We start from the raw sequence: 23343 nt of genomic DNA on the forward strand, positions 1-23343 counted from the left end.
TGGAGTCTACCTGACCCTGTTCCCTGCTGCCCTACTGGGTGTGCCAGGGGTTCCTTGTTGGCTATGGAGTTCAGAACCTAAGTCGGAGGTTTTCAGAGTCTAGGGCTCCCTGATCCCTCCAGGCAGCTAGCTGTGTGAGGTGTTCTGCACCCCGGAGCCATTTGCTTCAGGAGGCCAGGATAAGGGGATCCCACAGTCTATAGCCAGCCTTCCATAAACTCTGCCTTGTATGGATACTTGTCACTGGGCATTCTTTCAAGCAAGGGCCCGGATACGTGATGGTTCTCCTGTGTGCACCTGTGACCTGAGGCTGCTCCAAGTTCAAAGGTGACAAAGGCTCCATAGGTACACCCGGGAGAGGATGCCTGGCTCTCGGGACAGGAAGACGACTTACCCGGCCAGCTCTGGACTTGCTGCTGCTGTCCTCTTTCCCAGCTCTGGTGACGCTGGAGGCCCTGCCAGGGGGTGTCCCAAAGCGCTCAGACTCCCGGATGCCTGTGGAGCTGGGACATTTCACAGGTTGTAAATTAGTAAGAGAGTCAACCCACTGCCACTGTCCCCACTCCCACATTCTGACTGCTCTTTGGGAGACAGGACTGGGGTTTTGTTCCCAGCACCCACAAGGTGGCTTACAGTTGTTTATAACTCCAGTTCCAGAGGATCTGATGCCCTTTTCTGGCCTTCATGGGCACCAGGCATGCGTGTAGTGCACGCATACACAGGCAAAACACTGGTAATCATAAAAAAAAATAATAATAATAAAATAAAAGAGCCGTGGATACAGCTCAGTAATAGAGTGCTTGTCTAGAATATGCAGGGTCCTGGGTTCTACCTTCAGCACTGGTTAAAAATAAACATCCATGATCCTTTCTCATAGAGTGTGTGTGTGTGTGTGTGTGTGTGTGTGTGTGTGTGTGTGTGTGTGTGTGTGAGAGAGAGAGAGAGAGAGAGAGAGAGAGAGAGAGAGAGAGAGAAACAAAGCAGAGAAGAGACACCACCTGTTGATGACATATTCTGACATTACTGTGAAGGACTACTGTGTCCACCCAGCCTGGGATGCTATCCAGGTTGGAGCCCTGATACTGATCTTAATGACTGGGAATGTTTCTCCAGCTGGAATCTTCCCACTCAACCCACTGCACCATGGGAGGGTCACCCTGGGAGGAGCCAAAGGGTCACCACCACCGTCCCCCACCCTGCTTCTCCTCTCTGAAAGAGGGCAGAGGACAGAGACCTGCCCTGTGTGGCTCACTGCAGAACTGCCCGGTTAATATCAAATCTGGGGCCCTTCTCAAGCATCTCACCGCGCCCTCTGGTAGAGGGCTTTCTTGACCACTGAGGTGGTCTCTGAACTCCTTAGGAACTCCTGGGGTTCTGTGTCTCCTCAGCTGACTGGGGTCTGTTTCCCAGGTTCATGGAAGGGTCTCAGCAAAGCTTCCTGAATCCCAACTCGCGGACCTTGCCTCAAGAGCCAAGTGCGATAGGTGGGGCAGCATCATGGAGAGATGTGACAGCAAGCTGCGGGGCTCCACTGAAGGCCGCACTGCCTCTCTGTCCCTGGCCCATCAGCCCCCAAGCCCTGATCCAGAAGCAGGAATCCTGCAACTTTCTTGCAGCTCCCAAGGAGCTGGCAGCCCAACCAATCACGAGGAGCCACCCTCCGGTTCTCCCACCAGACCTCCTTAGTGTTCACTCATGAACCCTAGATAGTTCAGAGACACCTGCTACCCCCATAGCCAAGCTGTGAGAGGTCCCACCAACGTCTACTGGTGCCTGATCCAAGCTGCCCCTCCAGGACTCCGAGTATTTTAAGCCTGTTAAAATTTGGGGTTAGGGAAAGTGTAGTGATTCTGAGAAGAAAAGCCTTCCTTCTTGACTCAAGAAGAAATGGAAAGTCTAGGGCTGCAGAGATGGCTTAGTGGTTAAAAGTATGCATTGTCCTTCCCAAGGACCTCAGTTCGGGTCTCAGCACCCACATCAAGTGGCTTGCAAGCATGCATACTTCCAGCTCCAAAGGATCCAAAATCCTTGTCTGTACTCCTTGGGTATCAGCACTCACGTGCATATATCCCTACACCCCCCCCCCCCACGATTAAAAATAATACATCTTTAAAAAAGAAATATAAAATCTAGATAAATCCCTAGCAAGTAGAGATTGAATTAGTGACCACAACCCTTTTACCACAGAGAAAGCCTAGAAACAGATGGCATCCTGAATGACAGACACCTGCCCTACAACCCTTCCCAAAAAAAAAAAAAAAAAAAAAACGGAAGAGGAGGGAACACCTCCCTCTTCACCCTGATAGGCCAGGACTGCACCAACACCAAAATCCAGACAGAAGGCCTGAGAAGCAGGATGACTACAGGCCAGCACTTGGGGAAGTTGAGGCAAGAGGATGCATGATTCAAGGCCAGCCTGGGCTACATAGTGAGTTGAAGGACAGCCTGGTTACAAAGATACCAACAGTAACCTGCTCCCCTCAAGTCCCCCCAAAACAAAACAAGCTGGCTCTTCCCTGAGAAGCCCACATCTCTGCTGTTGAGTGTGTATTTTATTTTATGTATTATTTATTTTTATTTTATGTGTATTGGTGTTTCCCCTGCATGTCTGTGTGAGGGTGTTGGATCCCCTGGAACTTACAGACAGTTGTGAGCTGCTAGGTGGGTGCTGGAAATTGAACCCAGGTCCTTGAGAAGAGCAGTCAGTGCTCTTAACCACTGAGCCATCTCTCCAGTCCCCTTTGAGTGTGTCTTATTTCCTTCCAAAGTGCCTCTCTTTCTCTTAACCTTTATGCTTAAAAAAAGTCTTTTAATAAATTCCAACTCTTCTTTGAAGGAAGCAAACAACAAAAATCCAAAGCCCAAACCAAATCAAACCTGTATAGATCAGTAAGCCGTATGAATATAAATGCAAAAACCTCCCACCACACCAATCAGATTGAACAACAGAAAGGACTGTATACGCTGAGCAAGTGAGACCTCTCCCAGGAACACAAGGCAGGCTCGACATATGGACAGAAATGTAGTTCACAGTATCCATATAACACAAGACCAAGCAGGATGTTGCTGCTGGGTGGCCTTGGGAAGCAGTGGCCCTTAGGACTAGTTTGCCACCTGTGACAGGATGCTAGGATGAAATACGTCCCCAGTAAGCTCTGGACAAGTGATGGTCCACACCCTAGTGTGACCCCTGTGTACCACTTGTAAGGGCAGCATCCACAGAGAGGGTCTGGGCTGTCTGTTTGTTCATTCTGATCCAGGAGGTCCAGGGTAGGTGAGTGGCCATGCTCTACTCCCTTGGATCAGAAGCACAGTTTATGTCAAATCCTGCCTCCAAACCTTTGTCTCCATGGCTACACCTGGCAGAACAGCCATCTTGCTCTATGAAATCAGTGCACATTATCCTCAGCTCAAGCCACACCTCACTCGGCCTTTCTCAGTCACAACTGTTCACTCTCCCTGTTCTAAATGTCCTAGCGGTGCGTATTTATTAACTCATGCTTTCAGGAGCCAACACTCCTCTTTCTAGTATCCGACCTTCTCAGAGCCTCAGCTCCCTGACCAGCTTGGTGCAAGGACGGGTGACACTCAGCCAGGCAAGGACCAAGGCTGTGACAATACCATTTGCTTCCTCACCCTGTGCCCTGCATCCAGTGGCCAGCTCCTCAGCCTGCGCCCCGCGCCTCGCGCCTGCGCCCTACACACTCACTTGGCTGGGTGGAAGATGGTGCTCATCTCCTCTGCCAAGTGTCTTCGGAGGATGTGCTTCCCGCTGGGGATGCCTAGGGCGGTGGCCATGGCCTCGGCGTTGAAGGTGGGCTCCAGTACCAGCACAGCACCATGGACACCGCTGTTGGTCAGGTTGTCCGCATACTCCTAAGGGCAGAAGCGTGAGGCTGGGTGGTCTTGAGGGCCAACTGAGCCAAGCAGAGATATGACCCCAACCGCAAGGGCTTCACCCATGGGGGTCAACTGATTTGAGAGTGAAGGGGACCTCTTCCTCATCCTCAGAGCTGTAAACATAGGGGTCTTATGTCACTGACCCTGGCTGGACCCTGGCAGGAGCCATAGATATTAATGGAAAAAGTATTGTTAAGAATTGTCCCGTGATGAGAGCACTCAACAGGGGCTCTACTTGTAGCAATGAGGACTCCTCCAGTGACAGAAAGTGTGTGCCCTTGTCAGGCTGGGTGATGGTGCCCCCTACCTTACATCAAAGTGGACACTGATTTGCATGTCATTTGCATAGGCTGGAGACTCAGCCCCCCTGCCTCCACCACCATGGCCCCTCACCTTCAGGTCGATATCGCGCACCCACTTGAGCACCCGCTGGTTGGTCCAGACCACAGGGTCTGTGTTCTGTGTTTCACAGCGGGCTCGGCGCTCCTGGAGGACCTGGAGATGGGGAACAGGGAGTCAGTTGAGGGGATGAGGGACACACGGAGGTTACATGTGGAAGGACATTCCATGGTGTCAGTGGGGACCACGGAGGGCAAGTGTGATGAGGGCCACCCACAGCTGCCTGAGCCACACACCATCTGTGTTGGGAAACAGAAGGAGCTGCCTTCCAGGATGCAGGGGATCAGGTGTGTGGGCTGGATAGAGACCCACAATCTGTCTGCTCCGTGTCCCCCAGGCCTGAGGCAGCTCTGCCCCAGCAATGGGAACAGTGATGGACATTTGTAGAGACCCTGCCTACAGCAGGGAGGTTCTTAGGATCTGTGCATCCTGGTTTAAAATACCATCTTTGGGGTCCTGAGGATGAATCTGCCCTTTTACAAGTTGCTCTAGGGGACTGATTCCCAGGCCAAGAGCTCCAGAGGCATGCCCTTTGTGGTAGTTTAAGAACGGCCCCCATCGGCTCATTTATTTGAATCTCTGGTTTGGTGGAAGTGGTTAGGAAGGATTAGGACTTGTGACCTTATTGAAGAAGGTGTGTCACTGAGAGTGAGCTTTGAGGTGTCAGAAGCCTGTTGACATTCCCAGTCTCTCTCTCTTTGTCTCTGCTTGTGGATCAGATGTAAGCGCTGAGCTACTGTCCAGCACCATGCCTACCCACCTGCTACCGTGCTTCCTGCTGTAATGGAAATGGACTAACCCTCTGAAGCTGTGAGCAAGCTTACAATTACATGCCTTCTTTTATAAGTTGCCTCCATCACGGTGTCTCTTCAGCAACAGAACAGCAGCTAAGACCCCCCTCTCTAGGACTTCCGGCCCAAAGTCTCCTTCACTTTCCCTGTCTCAGTGCGTCCTGTTCCATGCACCACTGTCAGAACACCCCATGTCTACCCTCTTCATCACACTGGGGCTCACAGAGGCCAAGGCCTGGTCCCCATCTTCTCCTTCTGCCCAGCCATGCAGTAGGTGACAGGGTCACAAGGCTGACGGCCTTCTCTATGTTCCTCTCTCAACACCGAGCTTCTCATGCTCTGAAATGGCTCTAGATAAAGTCAACCACAAGGACCCAACCCTAAGGACCAGCCTCTCAGCAACCTTCCCCAGGGGACTTGTAGGGGACTGAGGCTAGGGCCCTGTCCCTAGCATTCTGGGGGCAGAGATCCATCTGGATCTCTGTGAGTTCAAAGCCACACTGGAAACAGCCAGGCATGGTGACACATGCCTTTAATCCCAGGAAGTGATGGCAAGAAGCAGAAATGTATATGAGGCGTGAGGATCAGGAACTAGAGCCTGTTAAGCTTTTAGGCTTTTAGCCCCAGTTCAGCTGAGATTCATTCGGATGAGGAAACAAGATCAGCTGTGGATTGGCCAGCTGAGGTTGGCTGTGACTTGTTCTGTTTCTCTGATTTTTCAGCGTTTACCCCAATACCTGGCTCTGGGTTTGTTTTTATTAATAAGACTCTTTAAGATTCATGCTACACTCTCTGGCTTAGCAGAGTTCAGAGTCAAGGGGCATCAGAACTGCCATAACAGCCAGGGCTCTGGTTCCATCCCCATCTCAAGTCCACTGGCCACCCTCTCTTATTCTGCTCTACTGCTGCTGTAGAGCTGGACTCTGGGATCTGGTCACCATAGTCTTCTCAGCTGCACTGTCGTCCTTAATCGTCAGCTGCTGATCTCTGTAACAATTCTCTGTTTAACTCCACAACCCCAGACTCTCCTGATCCCCAAAGAAGGTATTCCTCAGAGCTTTGAGAGCCCTGAGTGTCCCCAGGGTTGTCACCATGGACTTCAGTGGCTCTCCCTGAGGAGCAATGGAGTCTGAGGTTGAGGGTTCCCTTGGTCCCCTGAACTAATCATAGGCTCTTGTCTACTCAAGTAAGGAGTTTCTAGAAGGGGAAGAGAGGAAGAGATGGTTGGATGGAGGGATGGGCGAATGGATGGATGGATGGGTGGATAGATAAATGAATAGATGTGTATATGGGTGGATGGATGGTGGGGGTTAGTGGGATGGAAAGTGGATAGGTGGATAGATGGGGAGTAGATTGACTGTGGGCAAGTATATGAGTGGGTGGGTGGGTGAAGGGTTGGATGGATGGACAGTGGGTAGATGGATAGACTGGGGTAGATGGGCAAGGAGTGGGCAGGTGGATGGAGGGATGGATGGGTAAACAGATGAGTGGATGTGTGAATGGGTGGAGAGATGAGTGGATGATTGGGTAGGTAGACTGATGGATGAATAAGTGAATAGATGGATGGATCAGTGGGTGGGTGGGTGAATGGTTGGACAGAAATTGTATGTGGAGATGGGTTGTGGGAGAGCCCTGCCCCTGCCCCGCCCCTTATAATCCTCACCTCCCTGCTGAAGTTCACTTGGTACAGCAGCTCGATCCCCAGCAAGATGCTGACTTGGTGGAACTTCTTGGAGACGTTCAGATGCTTCTCTAGGTCCCGCTTCATCAGGGAGTTCAGCATCCTCCCATCGACCAGGTGGTTCTGGAAGGCCTGGGAATACTGGGACAGGCCGATGTCGTTCAGCCAAGCCTTGGCCACCCAGTGATGGTCCAGGTCGGCGGCTTTGGACAGGCTGAGGAGACACAGCCAGAGAGAAGTGGGGGTGGGGAAAGTGTCAGAGGCAGGTGGAAATGGTGTCAGAGATGTGGAGAGAGAGAGACTGAGACAAAGACAGAGACTCAGACACATGGAAAGAGCGACTAAGATAGACACACACACACACACATATACACACACACACACACACACATCATCATCATCATCATCATCATCATCATCACCATCTACACACCTACACACACAAGTGCACCTGACTCCCTACACACACACACACACACACACACACACACACACACACACACACACACACAGACTCAGGCAGAGGTGGGAGGGAGGGAGAGAGCAAGGCAGAGAGACGGACAGAACTAGAGAGCAGCAGATGCTCACAGGAACAAAATGACACCACCCCTGGACCACATTCACTAACACTGGAAGGGGCAGTGTCAGGAGAATAATTGGGCACCTCTGGGGGACCCTCCCTGACTTGACCCACCCTCTTTCCCTAGGGCTCTGCAGGACTCCTCAAAGTCCCAGGATGACCACCCCCTCTTTGTCCACCTGTCTGTTGTCCTCTGGTGCCCTTTCCTGTCTTCATGGAGCCACACATAGTGTTCCAGGTCTTCTGTCTCAAGACAGGGCTGTGGCTCGGCCCTACCCCCATTGGCTCATCTCTGAGTCAGATAAACCCAGATCACCCTATCCCCAGGATGCTGTTGCTACCTTGCTGCCACACCTCGGACTTTTGCGCAGGACAGAACCTCAGAAACATGCACGTTGTAGGTATGAAAAAAAAAAAAAAGGCTTTAAAAGCTTTATTCACTATTTTAGGTGTGTGTGTGTAAGTTCATGTACACCATGTGTGTGCAGGTGTCCTTGGTGGCCAGAGGGCGTCTACTTGTCTGGAATTGGAGGTACTGTCCGTGAACCGCCTGGTGTGAGTTCTGCAAAAAGGCTTTGCTGATGGATAGGGAAACACCTTGCTAGGGCAGTCTCTAGATGTCATTCCTCTGACTACCACACGGTGGCAGCCTCACAGAAGGAATGAGGTCCTCGCAACATACCTGCAGAGGGACTTGAAAAATGACCTAGTGCTGACTGGTGGGAGCCAACATTGTTTAGGTGGGAGCCAGGAACAAACACGAGGGGAACACTCAGTGGACAGGAACACAAGTGGCTTACAAAGGGATGCTGCCCTTCTCTTTGGGGCAGCTGGAGATAGCTGGCATGCCCAGTTCTTTTCCTATTTCAGATGCTTTCCTGTCCTCTTTCATCCTGACACCTGCTGAGCATCCTCTGAGCCTGCACTCAAGGTGCTGACAGGCCTCTTTCCTCCGTCCCTCAGGGGCTGTCTGTCCATCTACGATTGCCCTCTCCTTCAATCCTGCCGTTCTGGTTACTGCCCTCAAAGCGCTCAATGCCTGGTGCATTTAAGGGATTTATCCACTGGTTTGTTGTCCCTCGCCCCTAACTTAGGGTACAGGAGTGGTGGTCAGGACCAGGGCCGTGTTCTCTGACACAATGGGTGTGGGGCTGATTGGCAGACACTCACTAACTACTTGTTGGCAGAATGTCTGCATGGGTCCTGGCTCCCTCTCCCTCCCTCTGCCCGACCTCCTGGAAGTGCTTCTGTCCTCTGTCTCCAGGCCTGTTGCCCACCATTTCTCCTTTATCATCTCCTGTAGGCTCCACTGGGCTGTTGTCTCCCAGACACCTTTCAGGAACTACCCTCAGGACCAGGATCCTTTCTCTTGCCAAAGGTCCCAGATCCCCATGTGTGTACCTGGCATGTTGGAGTTAACTACAGCTTGTAGGCCAACTCCCTCACTCGACTGTCCTGGAAAGGCCCAACCAGCCCACCCAGCAGTGAATGATTTCTGGCGTGTCTCATAACTAACTGCTTAAGGCCAGGTGAGGGACTGGGCTCCATTCTGTCTTGATGTGGCTCCTACACCAGAACATTCCAGCCCAAGATAATCTTCCTTCTGGGATGATGGTTCCAGTCTAGAGCTCTTTCGCCCTCCAGGGTTGGCCTACTTTGTCACAGAGGGCCCTTGCCCAGCCCCAGCCCTCATGCCCATCATGGCTCTGAATTGGAGGCTCCTGGCAGGGTCGTCACTGATGGGAATAAGGACAGAGTGCCTTCCCCCCATCCTTCTGAAGTCAATGGTGCCACAATGTTGGGGTTGGTGGCCAGGAGGCACACCTGGCCTGACTTCCTCAGCAGTGGTTCACTTGTAACCAGCAGTGTCCCTCTACAAGCTCCCAAAGAACGTGCATCTGACCTTCAAAATGACTCTGCATTGAAGCTCAGTCACGCTTGCCCAGCTGCTGCTCAGAGCTGACATAGGAATCCAGTTGCTGTTTCATTAACAGTGGTCTGTACCTCTTCCTCAGGTGGAGCTAGGCCAGACCCCATAGTCTGATGACAGGCATGTCATGGAGAGACCATCTGGGTCATGCTTTAGTAAAAAATATTGGGAGGCTGTTCTGGGTTTGGGAGCATGCAACCCCAACACTCCGTTTCCTCTGTAAAAATGGAGATAGCCACACTTGCCGCATGGAATGGTGGGAACTCCTTCAGGGGTTGGAGAACAGGAATCCCTAAGCCCAGCTCCCCAGCTAACAGTAGGAGGTGACAGTGTTTCTGCCATACTGGCACCACGGGAGAGTGGAAAGACGTGTCCTTAGAGACAGCTCTGAGGGGGTGCGACTTCTTCATGTTATCTGTCTGCACTTGATTCTTTATCTCTAAGATGGGGGTAATTATGTCTGAAGAATGGGTGGAATGGGTGAGTGGAATTGTATTTGTAAAGAGACAGGTGATGGTTTGGCAAAGGGAGGTGTTGGGCCTGGAGTGGCCACGTCCATTATCACAGTTGACAGAGTTTGAGACAACCCAGCTTGGGACTCTGACCCCAGAGTGCACGAGCTTTTAAAAGTTCCATGGCTGAGTCAGAGGGCTCAAGATGTAGAGATGTAGCCTCGTGCAGTTCATCTGGGAAAGGCATCAACCTGTACTGGATTCCTAAAAGGGTCCAATCCTTACCTTCTGGTAAATCTCCCCTCTTTACTGCACAGGTAAGGAAACTGAATCCCAGAGAAGGCAGAGCGACGTGGCATAGGACTCTCACAGTAAGGGCTCTCTTCACAGGACCTGGGCTGTCTAATGTGGGGACTCCATGTTCCTTGGGATGATCCTGCTCTAAACTCTCCCCTGCACACATGGCTGTGCTTTTGAACCACACCTTTCTGAGCTCCTGGTGGATTTCAGGCTCAGCTCCTGTAATGGACCAGTGGTTGACCCCTACATCCACATGTCTATGTGACAGCATCTGGAGTGGGGCCATGGGAGGCGTTAGGGTTACCTGGTGTCACTGGCGGTAAATGATACTGCCGCCCTGTGTGAGGACCCTAAAATAAGGCTGCCATGTATAACCAGGGAGTACCCCCACTGGAGCCTGGCTCCCCTGGTACCTTGCTCCCTTAGACTTGTAGCTTTCAGGGATGGGAGAAATAGTTGTCTGTTGTTTATACCACCCGGTTGGTAGCATTTTGTTATGGCAACCCAAGCTGATGGGAACAGCCATGCTTTGGGGCACTGGTGGACACTTAGGCGGTAGCGGGGACTCCCTGTTCTTCTGAGAGCTGAAGCCAGCAGCCGCACATGCTTGAGGAACGTAGGCAGCATGGAGGAAACCTCTAGGATGTGGGGCATGGTGTGAGCAGGAGGGGGTTCTAGTCCAGTGAACAGGATGGATGATGTTTGGGGACTTCGGGGTCTAGAGAATGGAAGTGGTCAGGAGGTGGCTGGGAAGGTGCTTCTGGAGCCGGCGTTCTTGGGAGGGAAGACCCAGCAGGGTTGAAGGTACTTTTCGGCACCACCCCATCAGCCCTTCCCTCCTAGCCTGACACCTCTGCTGCTGGCTCTGAGCTGGCAGCTTTCTGACCCCTTCTCAGTAATCCTTGCCACCTTGGCATGACACCAGGGCCTCTCCTGCTACATAGGATTGAGTGCACTCCTCAGCCCCTTCTCTCTCTCTCTCTCTCTCTCTCTCTCTCTCTCTCTCTCTCTCCCTCTCCCTCTCCCTCTCCCTCTCCCTCTCTCTGTTAATCCACAAAGCGTCTTCGGCAGATAGTAGCACACACCATCGGGTTTGATTAATTAACTCTACAGAAACGATGGGAAACCAGCGAAGGAGATAATTATGCAAAACAGACTGTGTCAGGTTTACAAAACTGGCCCCTCCCCACTCTGAGCACCAAGGACTGGGTGTTGGGGGAGGGGGCTTCCCTTTGCATAAGAGTTGTTCAAAAGGTGGAACCCCAGGAAGTCAAGAGAGGAGTAGGGAAGGAGTGGGACTGGGTAGGGGTGGTATGGATGGGGGTGCTCCAGCAAGGACAACCTGGAGGGAAGGGCTGCCAGCCATCATCAGGTACATCTGCTAAGGGAGGCCTGGACCAGTTGTCTCTGTTCCTCTGTAAGAGATTTCCATGAGGCTATCCAGCCCCTGTGTCTCCTCCATCTACCTCTGTCTTCTCTCTTGCTTCATTCCTTCACTCTGGGATGAATAGACCTGAGCTTTGAGTAGGTAAGGCAGACCTGTTGGCTGTGTGTGGCCTGGTCCCCGCCGGCTGGACAGGCAGAAAAGTCCTGGGAGCCATCCACTCTCCTGACTCCTGCTCTGGGGTATGTCACCCGTGTTCTGGGCATTCATGCTTCCTCCTGTGTGTCCATTTCTCTATGGTGGCAGGGCACGCCTTGGCCATCTTTGCTACACCCAATATCCTGAAACTGGTGTGACCCAGTGTCCTGCTTGCCTGGGTGACAGGGAGGCTCAGGTTAGAAAGTCCTTGCCTTTCCAGGTCTCAGAGGCTGGCTCACCTGCGGCCAGCTTCGGCGTCACGGTAGTCCTCGATTGCCAAGCGGAGCTTCCGTCTGTGCAGGGAGCTGCACACGCCCAGGCCCAGCTCCAGGTCCTCATCACTCAGGCTGAGCAGCACCTGCTTTCAAGAGGCAGACTTAGTGCCCGGAGGTGAGAGGTGGGGCAAGGAGGGCCTGCCCATGGCACCCGGAACCCCAGGATCTGTTGTAGCTGCTGCTGGGGCCAATACAGAAGGGCCTGAGGGAAGGGGGCTCCTCATCTGCACCCCCCTCCTAGCCCATATCCCTAGACAGGGCACCAGGACACCTCTGCGGTCTGTGATGGTTGGAAACTCCCAACACAGCTCATCTCTAGAGAGTGGTGCACAAGCCTTTGATCCAGCACTCAGGAGGCAGAAGCAGGTGGATCTCTGAGTTTGAGGCCAGCCTGGTCTACAGAGTGAGTTCCAGGACAGCCAGGGCTATGCAGAGAAACCGTATCTCAAAAAAAAAAAAAAAAAAAAAAAAAAGTAAGTAAACAAATAAATAAAAAGCCTGTTTCTAGGAGCCGTGGGATGTCTAATGTGGAGCCCCAGCTCCCTTGGAACCATCTTGCCTCAACTCTCTTGATGCCTGGCTATGCCTTTCTGTCACCCCTTGCTGGGCTCCTGGAGGTCCTGGGCTCAGCTACTGTTATGGACCACTGGGTAGGATACTGTTTGGACCAAGATGGGTGGGGCCACCATCTAGGCTAAAGAACCCCCTATCCAGCCCTGTCCCTCTTCTGCCAGCTGAGGAAAGGTTGGTCCCATTTTAAGGACAAGGTGGCATGACTACAAAGGTGGTGTTCCTCGCTAATGACCTGGACCTGCAATAAGTTGGCCAATTTCTAGACCGTATCTCCTCTTGTCCCCAGGATAGAATGGAGACAGTCAATTCCTGGGAGGGGATAGCACTCATGGGAAGGTCCAGGGGCATCCCCCAGGGGCCCGAGCTGCTTACCTTCCCGCTCTTGACATTCTCTGCACAGGCCTTGACGTACATGGGCATGGCCATCACCACCTCCAGCCAGGCCTGCACTGTGCCAGCCTTCCAGTGGGACATAGGCGTGGTCCTCACCAGCTCCACATGCTGTAGACGGTCCATCTGCTCCTCTCCCTCAGACAGGCTGAGGCTGTGCCGTGTGGGGCTGCACTGGCTGTCGGAGTCTGCAACACACGGGTACACAGAGCCTTGCTGTGGGGAGGAGCCAAATTCTTGGTGGGGGTGGGGGGACTCCAAGACACAAAACCAAAGTGGCTCTGCTGGTGGTTTGCCCATGCTCCTATTGGATGGCCTCGCATCCGTGCACACACAGGAAACACTGATAGGTCTCAGAGGTCATTGGAGAAGAAGAGGGAGAATTAAGTTGGGAGGGGGTCTGTGAAGTGTGTGTGGGGACCCAGGGAGAGTTGAATGGGGGAGGGGCGGGGCGAATATGATCAGTAGGTGTATGAAATCGTCAAATCAATCAATCAATCAAAGTGGCTCTGGTTGGCCACCCAACCCCCATTACAAAGTCCTCTCTGCTCCCCGCAAAGAGGAAGAAACATGATATTCCAGAAAGAATAAACCTAACTCAAAAATGTAACTCTCCCAACGCGCCCCAGACTGCAGCTGTTAGTATTTAGTTAAATAGTCTCCAGGAGACACAAACGCCTCCGCTCGCAGACCCACACGCACCATGGCTCTGTTCTGCCAGAGGCCTTTGGCCCAGACACTGTGGGGACATTGTTCCTTCTCAGTAGAGAATTTCAGTGCAATCTTCTGAACAGTGTCAGAAGGACTTCACGGCTTATCGTACTTTGCATAGGCTCGGGGGTTGAGGGGCGGAGTGGGGGCTGTTTCCAGTTTGACTATTCCATTATAGATACAGAGTGGCAGCGAGCACTCTGGGTAACCAGGTGATTTGTTTTCTTGGGATAGATGGGACACGGCTCCACCCATTAACCCATGGAAGCCTGTCCCTGGAGTAGCCTCATACACAGAAGGAAAGGAATCACCAAACAGGCTGGTACAGTGCTTCTGTTGCAAATGTGAAAACTTGAGTTTGATTCCCTGAACCCACATAAACAGGAAAAATGGATGGGGCAGGCCAGAGGGCTCAGTGGGTAAAGGTGCTTGCTGTACAAGCATGGTGACCTGAGTTTAACCCATGTAAAAGTGGAAGGAGATAGCTGTTCCAGTTATCCTCGGCCTCTGTCTCTTCAGGACATTGCAGATATGCGTCTCCCCCCCCCCCACTAATTTGATTACATTTAAAGATGGGGTGGCAAGCCATTCTTGTTACCCCAGGGCTGTGGTCAGTGGTGACAGGTGGACCCCTAGGACATGCTGGCCAAATAGCCCAGCTCCTAGGAGAGCATAGTCCAGCAAGAGACGCTCTCTTAAAAACACAGGTGGATGGCACCTGAGGCAGGAAAGATGAAGTTGTTCTCTGGTCTCATACACTTGTATGCACACTCAGGAACACACACTTGCACCCATACACACATACACATGCACACATATGTGTGTGTGCACATGAATGTGAATGTGTACCTGCATATACATATGTGAACATTTATGAACACACACAATATATATATGTATATATATATATATATATATATATATATATATATATATATATATATATGATGTATAATTTTAAGCTGCACATGGTGGTGCATGCCTGTAAGCCCAGTGCAGGAAGATCAGGAGTTCAAGATACATACATAGATGTGTGTGTGTATGTGTGTGTGTGTGTGTGTATACTTTTTTTTTTTCTGCCATTCAGGCTTTCTGCATTGACTGTCTAGGATGAGAATCTCTTATCTGAAATGCCTGGGACTGGAAGTGTTTTAGATTCTGGATTTTATTATTTTCTCTAATTCTGGGATATTTGCATATGTGTAAAGACATGTCTTGGGGGAGAACCTAGGTCTAAACACCAAGTTCATTCATGGTTCCCATGCATCTTATGATGATAACTTCACACAATATTGTATGCAAAACACACTTCTGTGTTGCAAAATTTTTGTTTTTAAATATTTATTTTTATCATTTTAAAATTATGTCTGTATGAGTATGTGCGAGTGAGTGCCGTGCTGGGGGAGGTCAGAAGAGGTGTCATACTCCCTGGGGCTGGAGTTACAGGCAGTTGTGAGCCACCTAATGTGGGTGCTAGGAACAAAGCCAAATCCTCTGTAAGAGCATCCAGTAAATGATGAGCAATCTCTTCAGCCCCATGTCATAGAATTTTCTCCAGGGTGTCATGTTAGTGCTTAAAAAGTTTTATATTTTAGAGCATTTCACATTCTGGATTTTTGAGTGCAGTGATCCACTGGTGGTGCTTGCACAGGGCAGGGGCTGTTACTGACTTTGGGGGAAAATAAGAGATGATGTGCAGTCTTGGTATTCAATCAAACTTCAAGGCCCTTGCTGTCATTGGCCACTAGGCCGTGGTGTTGTGCAGACTCTGGTTTCGGGCAAACTTCCTGAAGCCTCCGGTACTCTCTGTTTGAAATGAATGTAACAGTGCTGTTCTAGGTGGGCAGGCATCTTCCACCTTGGACTGTGATGACACCACAGGCCCTCCCTTGGGGAAAGCTAACACTGGTAGCTAGGGCCTCTCCCTGGGACTTGGGCACATTTGGGATACACTTAGAATTCAGCAGGTGCCCTGGTCTCATGCACGGCTTAGATATGATGCCTTATTGTTGTTATGATTCAGCCCAGATGCCAAGGAAGGGATTGAGCTGGGTTAGACCCTGGTCTGGGGCAGAGGGGTTGGGAGGTGAGGGGTGGAACTGAGGTTTTGTGCCTGGTGAAGGGGTCTGGGGTTGGGGTGGTGGGGTGAGAAAAGAGAAGGTGAGAAGGAGGTAAGGCGGCGGCGGCGGGGGGGGGGGGGCGCTGAGCACAATAACACCAGCCCTCTAGAAAGACATAGCAAACCTCAAAAGGTGAACAGGAGGAAGAGAGAGGGAGGCAGAGTGGGAGGCAGGGAGGAATGACTGACAGTGAACACAGATGAGAAACATCCTGTGTGTGCCTTTGTGTGTGCGTGTACTCACGTGCACTTGTGTGTGCATGATCATATGTGCACTCATCTATGTTTGTGTGCAGATCCTCTGCAGCATCAGGAGTGTGTGTGTGTGGGGGGGTGCATACGTGAGCATGCATTTGCATGCACTCATGCCAGCGTGTGGAAGTTGATCTTCCTCACACCTCCAGCTGCATATGGAGCACAGGGTAGGGAGCACAAGCGTCCATACAAGCTCCCACCGTCAACTCACACACTTCCATTTAGGTGCAGTCAGCCCTCCCTCCCCTACCTCCTGCCTTCTGCCCCAAGTCTGAACTGTAAAGTGGAGGATGTGGCAGAAGAGGTGTCTTTAGGGTCGTAAAGCATCAACTAAACTGTCGTTCCCCAAATGCTGGCCTGATGTATCAGTTTCCACACCCGTGCGTCCATCAGTTCTGCGTTTATTTCCCTCCTTCTCAGCCCTGAGAGTAGAAATAGATCTCACGTTTACAGCCTGGCTGCTCAGCCAAAGGGCTGGAGCCAGAGGATTGGGGATTTGCTATCACTACCAATATGCTCGCACACGCTTGTGAAACACACACACACACACACACACACACACACACACACACACACCTCACAAGATACTAAGAATAGTGGCAATGATGATCCCAGCCTTGCTGCAGAGGCTTCCCAGGAGGCCATGGGCCCTATGGAAACTACTGTAGGAACCAAAGATAGGGATGGGCACAGCATTGCATCCAACCCCTTGCATGGGTTTCTAAAAAGCATGTGCATGGCTCACCAGTAGCCCTTTTGTTTTGAAAACTTGAGGCCCTTCATCCCATCCCCAGCCTGGGGTGGGGGTGGGGGAGGGGGAGAAAAAGTCCTGGTCTGATATTCCTTTTGTGGGACCATAGCCATGTCCTTTGGTTCTGATTTTGCTCACATTGAGGTATCTGTGGCAGAGATTATCTGGCCCAGAAAGCCCCAAATAATCATGTCTGATTCACTGCACAAAGCCCTTGGGAGAATGGCCTGCCCTGGAGGTTGAAGGTCAACACTGGGACTCTGTTCTCTATTGTCTCATTCAGTTCTTCCCTCCCTGGTAGGTTGGAAACTTCACTCTCCGAGTCTCTGGTTTTCATGTAATTGTCCTCAGAGTGTGGTCCCTGAGACATCAACATCAACATCACTCAATAACAAGCTAGAGATAAAAGTTTCAGGATCTCATGTCTCCTGGAGCAGCGACTCTAGGGGGTCCCGGTCCTTTGGAGGCACACTCCAGGGGCACATCCATTGCTTTAGCGGCCCCTCTCACACTGACTATGCAGAGTCAGCTGACCAAGATGTACAGCTCATCCATTGTTGTTTTAATGTCTCATCACAGACAGTCAGAATGGACACCAAGGATTCCCAACACCCCTTGTTCTAACAGTGCTACAGCTGCTTTTAATCCTGAAGACCTCAGTCATGGGACACTGTGATCGTGATTACTTTACACTGGCATGCGTTTGCTTGAAACAATTCACTTAAAGCTTCTCAGGTTTTTGTTTATTACTGCTTGTCTGGGATTCTATCTTTTTTTTTTTTTTTTTTAAAGGCATGTGCCACTACCGCTCGGCTTGACATGTTTAATTTTTTTTTTTAAGATTTATTTATTTGTTATGTACACAGAAGAGGGCGCCAGATCTCATTACAGATGGTTGTGAACCACCATGTGGGTGCTGGGAATTGAACTCAGGACCTCTGCAAGAGCAGTCAGTGTTCTTAACCTCTGAGCCATCTCTCCAGCCCTCTATCTTTTGACTACTCAAGAAGGTGATTGAAAATCTCCTTTGGGCTGGGTGGTGATGGTACATGCCTGTAATCCCAGCACTCAGGAGGCACAGATAGGCGGACCTCTGTGAGTTTGAGGCTAGCCTGGTCTAAAAGTGAGTTCCAGGACAACCAGGGCTACACAGTGAGGCCCTGTCTCAGAAAAAAGAAGGAGGAGGAGGAGGAAGAGGAAGGGGAGGAGGAGGAGGAGGAGGAGGAGGAGGAGGAGGAGGAGGAGGAGGAAAGGAATTCTCTCTTGATTCAAAGTATTTGGAAGGAAAGTGGGAAGCTCTCAAAACTTGTTTATCTGAAGTAAACTTGTATCTAACTCCCAGGAGTGCAAGCGAGGGGTTTCCCACACTTTGCTGCTGCACGTTGGATCCATGGTTCTAATCTCCTATCCTCCTGTTGGGTAGAAGTCAGGGCAGTCTTAATGTTGGTTTCTGATGACTGCTTTGAAGGTTTCTCATGGTCTTCTGTGTATCTTATTACAATGAGGCTAGATTTGAGTTTATCTATCTATCTATCTATCTATCTATCTATCTATCTATCTATCTATCTACTGTCTCTCTCTTTGTGTCTGGGAGGGAGGCACACGTCCCAGGACGCACATGTGGAGGTCAGAGAACAACCTTGGGTGTCAGTCTTTGCCTTCCACCTCACAAGAGTCACTGTCTTTTCTGGTTCAGCACTGTGCAGGTCAGGCTGGCCTGGGAGCTTCTGGGAATCTCCCGTCTGCCTCCCGTCTCACCTCAGGAGTGCTGGGATTGCAGACTCATGCTATCCTGTCTACTTTATGTGGGTTCTGGGACTCTGAGCTCCATCGCCCATGCTTGATGTGAGTTTCACTCACTGAGCTGACTCCCCAACCCTACTTTCTCTAATTTCGTAATCAATCCTGAGTCATATAGATTCTGCTTTCTGAGTTTTTGGCATAGTCTCAAGACTCATTTCTTTATGTTACCTCTGCTCCATTCTCTTTGTTCCCTCCTGGATTTCAGTGAGACATAACTTCAAGGGCTTTTAGATTCTCTTTCCCACTTTCTTGCTTAGTACTGTCAGCAGAACCCATCCGTGTAAGGGTAGAAATGGGATGGGGTTGGCAGTACCCAGCATGCCACGGTGAAATTTGAAATATGGCTAGTGTGGCTGAGGAAGTGAGTTTTTAATTCTATTTAATTTTAATTAACTAATTAATTCAAATGCAAATTTAGACAGTAGTGTGCAGCTAGTGGCTGTTGTATTAGACCAGACAGCTAGAATTTCCTCATCATTGTTTATCACCATATGACCTAACCCCCATCAGAGAGTGACTTTTAAAGCATAGCCCAGGTTAGCCTAGAACTCATGATCATTTGCTTGCGCCTCTTCAGCATATCCTACAGACTCAACTCCTTGTCTCTTTGCATTTTTAGGAGGTCATTTCCTTAAAGCTATTTTCCACTTAAAAAATTGTCTCTTTAGCTATTTAATCTGCAGATTAACTATTTATTCAGTTTTGATATTATCAACTGTACTATTTCTAAAATGTTCAGAGTGTGTCTCTCTCCTCTCTCCTGACCAAGGTGGATATCTCTCCTATACCATGTACTGTCCATTCTGTTCTGGCTTGATCTGCAGATGTTGCTGGTGTGGGGCTGTTCATCTGTCCTGCCATGAAATGATGTCTCTGGTCAGTCTACTCCATTTTTCTGAGAGGGTGTCTCATGTAGCCCAGGCTAGCCTCAAACTCACTATATAGCTAAGGGTGACCTTGAACCTCAGGTCCTCCGGCCTCTACTTTCCCAGTGCCCAGATGACAGGCATGTACCACTGCACTTATGCAGTACTGGAGAGGAAACACAGGGCCTTGTGCTGAGAAGCGCTCTACCAACTAAACGACACCCCTGCTTCGGTCTCCTGACTCTTTATGACCTGGGCTGACTCATGGTGAGGCTCAACACCTGTGCTCATCAGTGGAGAACTCTGGGAAGACGTACAGAAACTGCAAGCGTTGGGATGGTCCTCAGGGTGAAGCAGCCTGCTCTGAGGCTGGGGAATTGCTGCTGGCTCTGCCTGTTGAGCTAGGGAGCCAGGAACCCTGCCATGAGTGAGAATGAGAGACGGAGACAGACGACAGGCAGGCAAGAGGACAGACACACAGACACACAGACATCACATGAGAAACCGGAGTACAAAGTGTTCAAGATAAGGACCTTGTTATCACGTTCTCTGACTGCAGAGGGAGAGGCCAGTTGGCTGCTGTCCTAGCCCAAGAAGATGATGATGTCCCTACCCTAACAGGAGCCATTGACAATTGTGGGAAAGGTTTATGTTCTCAAATTGTTGATCCTGCTGTTCCCTGGGCCTGGGGGTGGCAAGCTCCTTTCCAACCTTTGGAGCTCTGTTTACATGTTGTTGCCATCAGGGAGTCCTCCCCTGGTCACTAGTGCCCACCCCCATCACCACATGCATACAAATTCTTACTAACTCAGGACATTTTCTGACACTGCCCCCTCTCACCTTGGATTAATTTAACCTGTGCAATTGGACCATTGGACCAGCATCCGTGTTTCTCTGTTACCTACTCTTCCATAGGAGAAGGAGCTTGGCCTGGTGGGCCCCTGGGTGTCTCTGGCACCTAGCAAGGTGCTAAACCAAAGCAAACGTTTAACAGCTGATTCTCATGTTTCTAGAAAGTGTGGCAGCTTTCAAAAAGCACCTCCTTGCCTGTTTTGTGGTATAAGTACTCCCCCTTCATGCCAATAGCTTGTCGCTGGGGGTGGGGGTGGGGTGGTGTGGGGTGCTCTCAAGGCAGTCTGCTTGGAGGGCTAAGAGAAGGGGCCAGGAAGGGAGGAGGTAGAATGGGTTGCTCTCCCACCAGCCACCTCCACTCTCCTAGGCCATAGCCTGCAGCTGGCCCACCCCTCATGACTGTCCTGTGTCCTTTGTCCTTTTCTTTGCCCGTGGAAAGGTCTGTCCACCTGAAATGACTGACATTGAGATCACCATCATTCTTTGCCCCAGGGCTGTCCTATGCATTGAGAAGACTGAGCCATGTACCTGAACTGTATCCACAGGGTACCAGCAAGCAGGATACACACACCACTAGAGTAGCCTGTGCTGCCCTCAGTTCTCAGATCAGCCTTATCTATCAGTCACCCAGGCTTGGGTCCAAGCCCCTGTCCTTGGCAAGTGACAAGGAGTACACCTCCATTTTGGAAGTCCTTCTTATGATCTAATTTGTTACAGAAGTTTATTTTCCTACTGCTTGTAGCCCACCCTCCTCCGTTATCCTGAGATTCCCATATCCATGTCTCTTTGCTGACACGTTTCCTAGGAGACCCTGCTCCAACATAGGTGGGTCTGAGACATGGATCCCAGGAGAAGTGAGGATCTTTGGGCAGAGGGTCTGGACAGACACTGTGCGAGGCTGAGTCTGCCAAGCTGTGGAAAGCAGAGTTGAGGTGACAGGGGATGAGGGTCTGGGAGGCTCTGGACCCTTACTTAGAAGTCACATGTTTCTGCTCGCCTACCTGGGACCTTCATCTTGCAGCTGCTCTACCACCCTCCAGACAACTCAGGACTCTGGGACTAGGTTAACCAGCCCACTGGGACACAGGAGCCGCTGCTGAGCACTTGGGGGCATCCCCTTGGCTAGGATGGTCTTGTTTGTTGTCCAGTTTTGAGAAAGTTCATCTGTGAAATGAGCTTTTTAGGAAGCTGAGGCTGGTCTTGAACTCCGGATTCTCCACCTCCCAAGTGCTGGGATCCTGGGTGTACATGACAGTATCTGATTCCTCTGGAACCATTTGGCCATTTAATGTAAACTGTCACACAGCCCCAACCCCCCTCAAAATGTTTCACAACTAACGGTCCCAGAGCTCCATAGACTAACACTAGGTTCTGTTATTGATGGCATTAAGGCTGGGCAGGCTTGCAAGCCTGGAGCTGGGCAGTGGCTAGTTAGTTTCCTTCCTGGTGTTGAAAGCTTCGATGAGGTTAGGGCTGCACAGTTCTTACAACCTGGACACTACAGGAAGATGCCGCGGGAAGATGAACGCCTGTTTTGACCTGTCCCATACTGATTCCTACACAGTCCCTGGTGTGCCCGTAGCCAGGGCTGATGCCATGGTGTGCTCACTCTCCTGGCTGGCTGAAACCCTTTTAGAATCCATGAGTGCATTCACCCGGAGCCCCAGCCTGGGGCCGAGGATGCCAGGAAGCTTCTACCCATCTTGCCAGGGCCTTCTCTGTCCTGCCACTGTCCTGCCCCGCCCCCAAGCTGCTTCTTCCAATAGAAGCTCAGTCATGAATGAGCTGAAACTTCCTGTTTCTAATCCAGTCATGTCTGCCTGAAAGGGGGCAGCGTGCAATAGTGTGTTGTACCCCAAGTCTTACCCCTAGTTTGTTCTGTCTTCTTGGGTTACTGTGTTGCCTCTCCGAGTCTCAGTTTCCCCGTATTCCAAGCTGAGACAACACTATTCAAGGACTTTAGTGAAGTCGGCTTTAAAGCGAAAGACTTTAATGAAGATGACTGATGTTACCTCTTAATTTATATCTGTGGTGGCACAGGCCTTCCATCTCAGCACTCAGGAGACAAAGGCAAGTGGATCTCTGTGAGTTTGAGGCCAGCCTGGTCTTCAGAGAGAGTTTCAGGACAGCCAGGGCTATAGAAAGAAACACTGTCCAAAAAAAAAAAAAAAAAAGAAAAGAAAAGAAAGAAACAAAGAAACAAAGAAACAACAACAAAACATGACATCTACATCCTGGGCCCCCAGCCCTAAGCCTGGCACACTGGCAGTACTCAGAGACACTTTTCATATGACTTAATGAGTGTATATGAAGTGCCTAGCACAGGCCTGGGACAGTAGGCGCTCAGTGTCCAAAGGCGGGGTCTTTCTTTAGCCCTCATGCTGGCAGCCTGTTCAAAGCCCTGCGTTACAGCAGCTATCCATAATGGTGGGCAGACATCCTTCTGGGGGCCCATTTCACCAGGCCCACTGGCAACTTCACGGAAGGTGAAGGCCCTGGCTCTGTCTCCGAGTTCCCTGGACTCTGGAAGACAAAGTGAAAGGTGACTGTATTCTTAGGTTATAGGAAGGTGGCCACAGGCTCAGGAAGTCTCAGGAAGATAATGGTCTGAGGGTTATTCTCAGAGAGGACTCCTGTTCCCTCCACTCCATTGGCCTGGCGCTCATATTGCTGAGGGTTAGGAAAGGAATGTGGCTGCCCAGTTGAAAAGGGCAGGAGGGTCCCCAGCTGAAGAGAACTGGGCACCTGGGGCCCCAAGGCTCTGCCAATAGGAGAGAGCCTGGGCCAGGGAGCTGAGCACACAGAACACCCAGCCTAGAGGCAGCAAAGCTGTGGGCCAGGATGTGAACTGGAGCCAAGGATCTCTTTCCTTGGTTGGAGGTCAATGTTTTCAGACTGATTGTTAACGTTGAAGCACTGGGGTCCTGCACCACATCTGTGCCCTCCCTCCTTCAAGGTCAAGAGCTCTGGAAACATCTGGCTGGTATCCTCTCCAGGCTTGCCAGGGCGGGTGAGGCCTCTTCCTTTACATGGTCCAGACACTCTCAATGACGCAGACTTGCCTGTCTGCTGGGTCTCCCTAGGCCTTTGAGTTTGAATCACAGATGACACGAAGCAGATGTATCCGCAGTGT

At 50.9% G+C, this 23343-nt stretch overlaps 1 protein-coding gene across 4 annotated transcripts in view; it reads right to left on the reverse strand.

Moving 5' to 3' along the window:
• Kazn (kazrin, periplakin interacting protein) overlaps positions 1–23343 on the reverse strand; it is a 383138-nt gene that overhangs the window by 3470 nt on the left and 356325 nt on the right. For 3 of the 4 annotated variants that reach the window (XM_036177420.1, XM_036177423.1, XM_036177422.1), the window contains 6 exons: positions 12836–13041; positions 11855–11976; positions 6754–6985; positions 4294–4395; positions 3710–3876; positions 395–503 (listed from right to left, as the gene is read on the reverse strand). In XM_036177420.1, the coding sequence (XP_036033313.1) occupies positions 395–503; positions 3710–3876; positions 4294–4395; positions 6754–6985; positions 11855–11976; positions 12836–13041 (938 nt within the window). The remainder of the gene's footprint in view (positions 1–394; positions 504–3709; positions 3877–4293; positions 4396–6753; positions 6986–11854; positions 11977–12835; positions 13042–23343) is intronic. The other variant, XM_036177421.1, reaches the window with a different exon arrangement.

The sequence above is a fragment of the Onychomys torridus genome, chromosome 2 (assembly GCF_903995425.1).
Source record: "Onychomys torridus chromosome 2, mOncTor1.1, whole genome shotgun sequence".
NCBI lineage: Eukaryota > Metazoa > Chordata > Mammalia > Rodentia > Cricetidae > Onychomys > Onychomys torridus.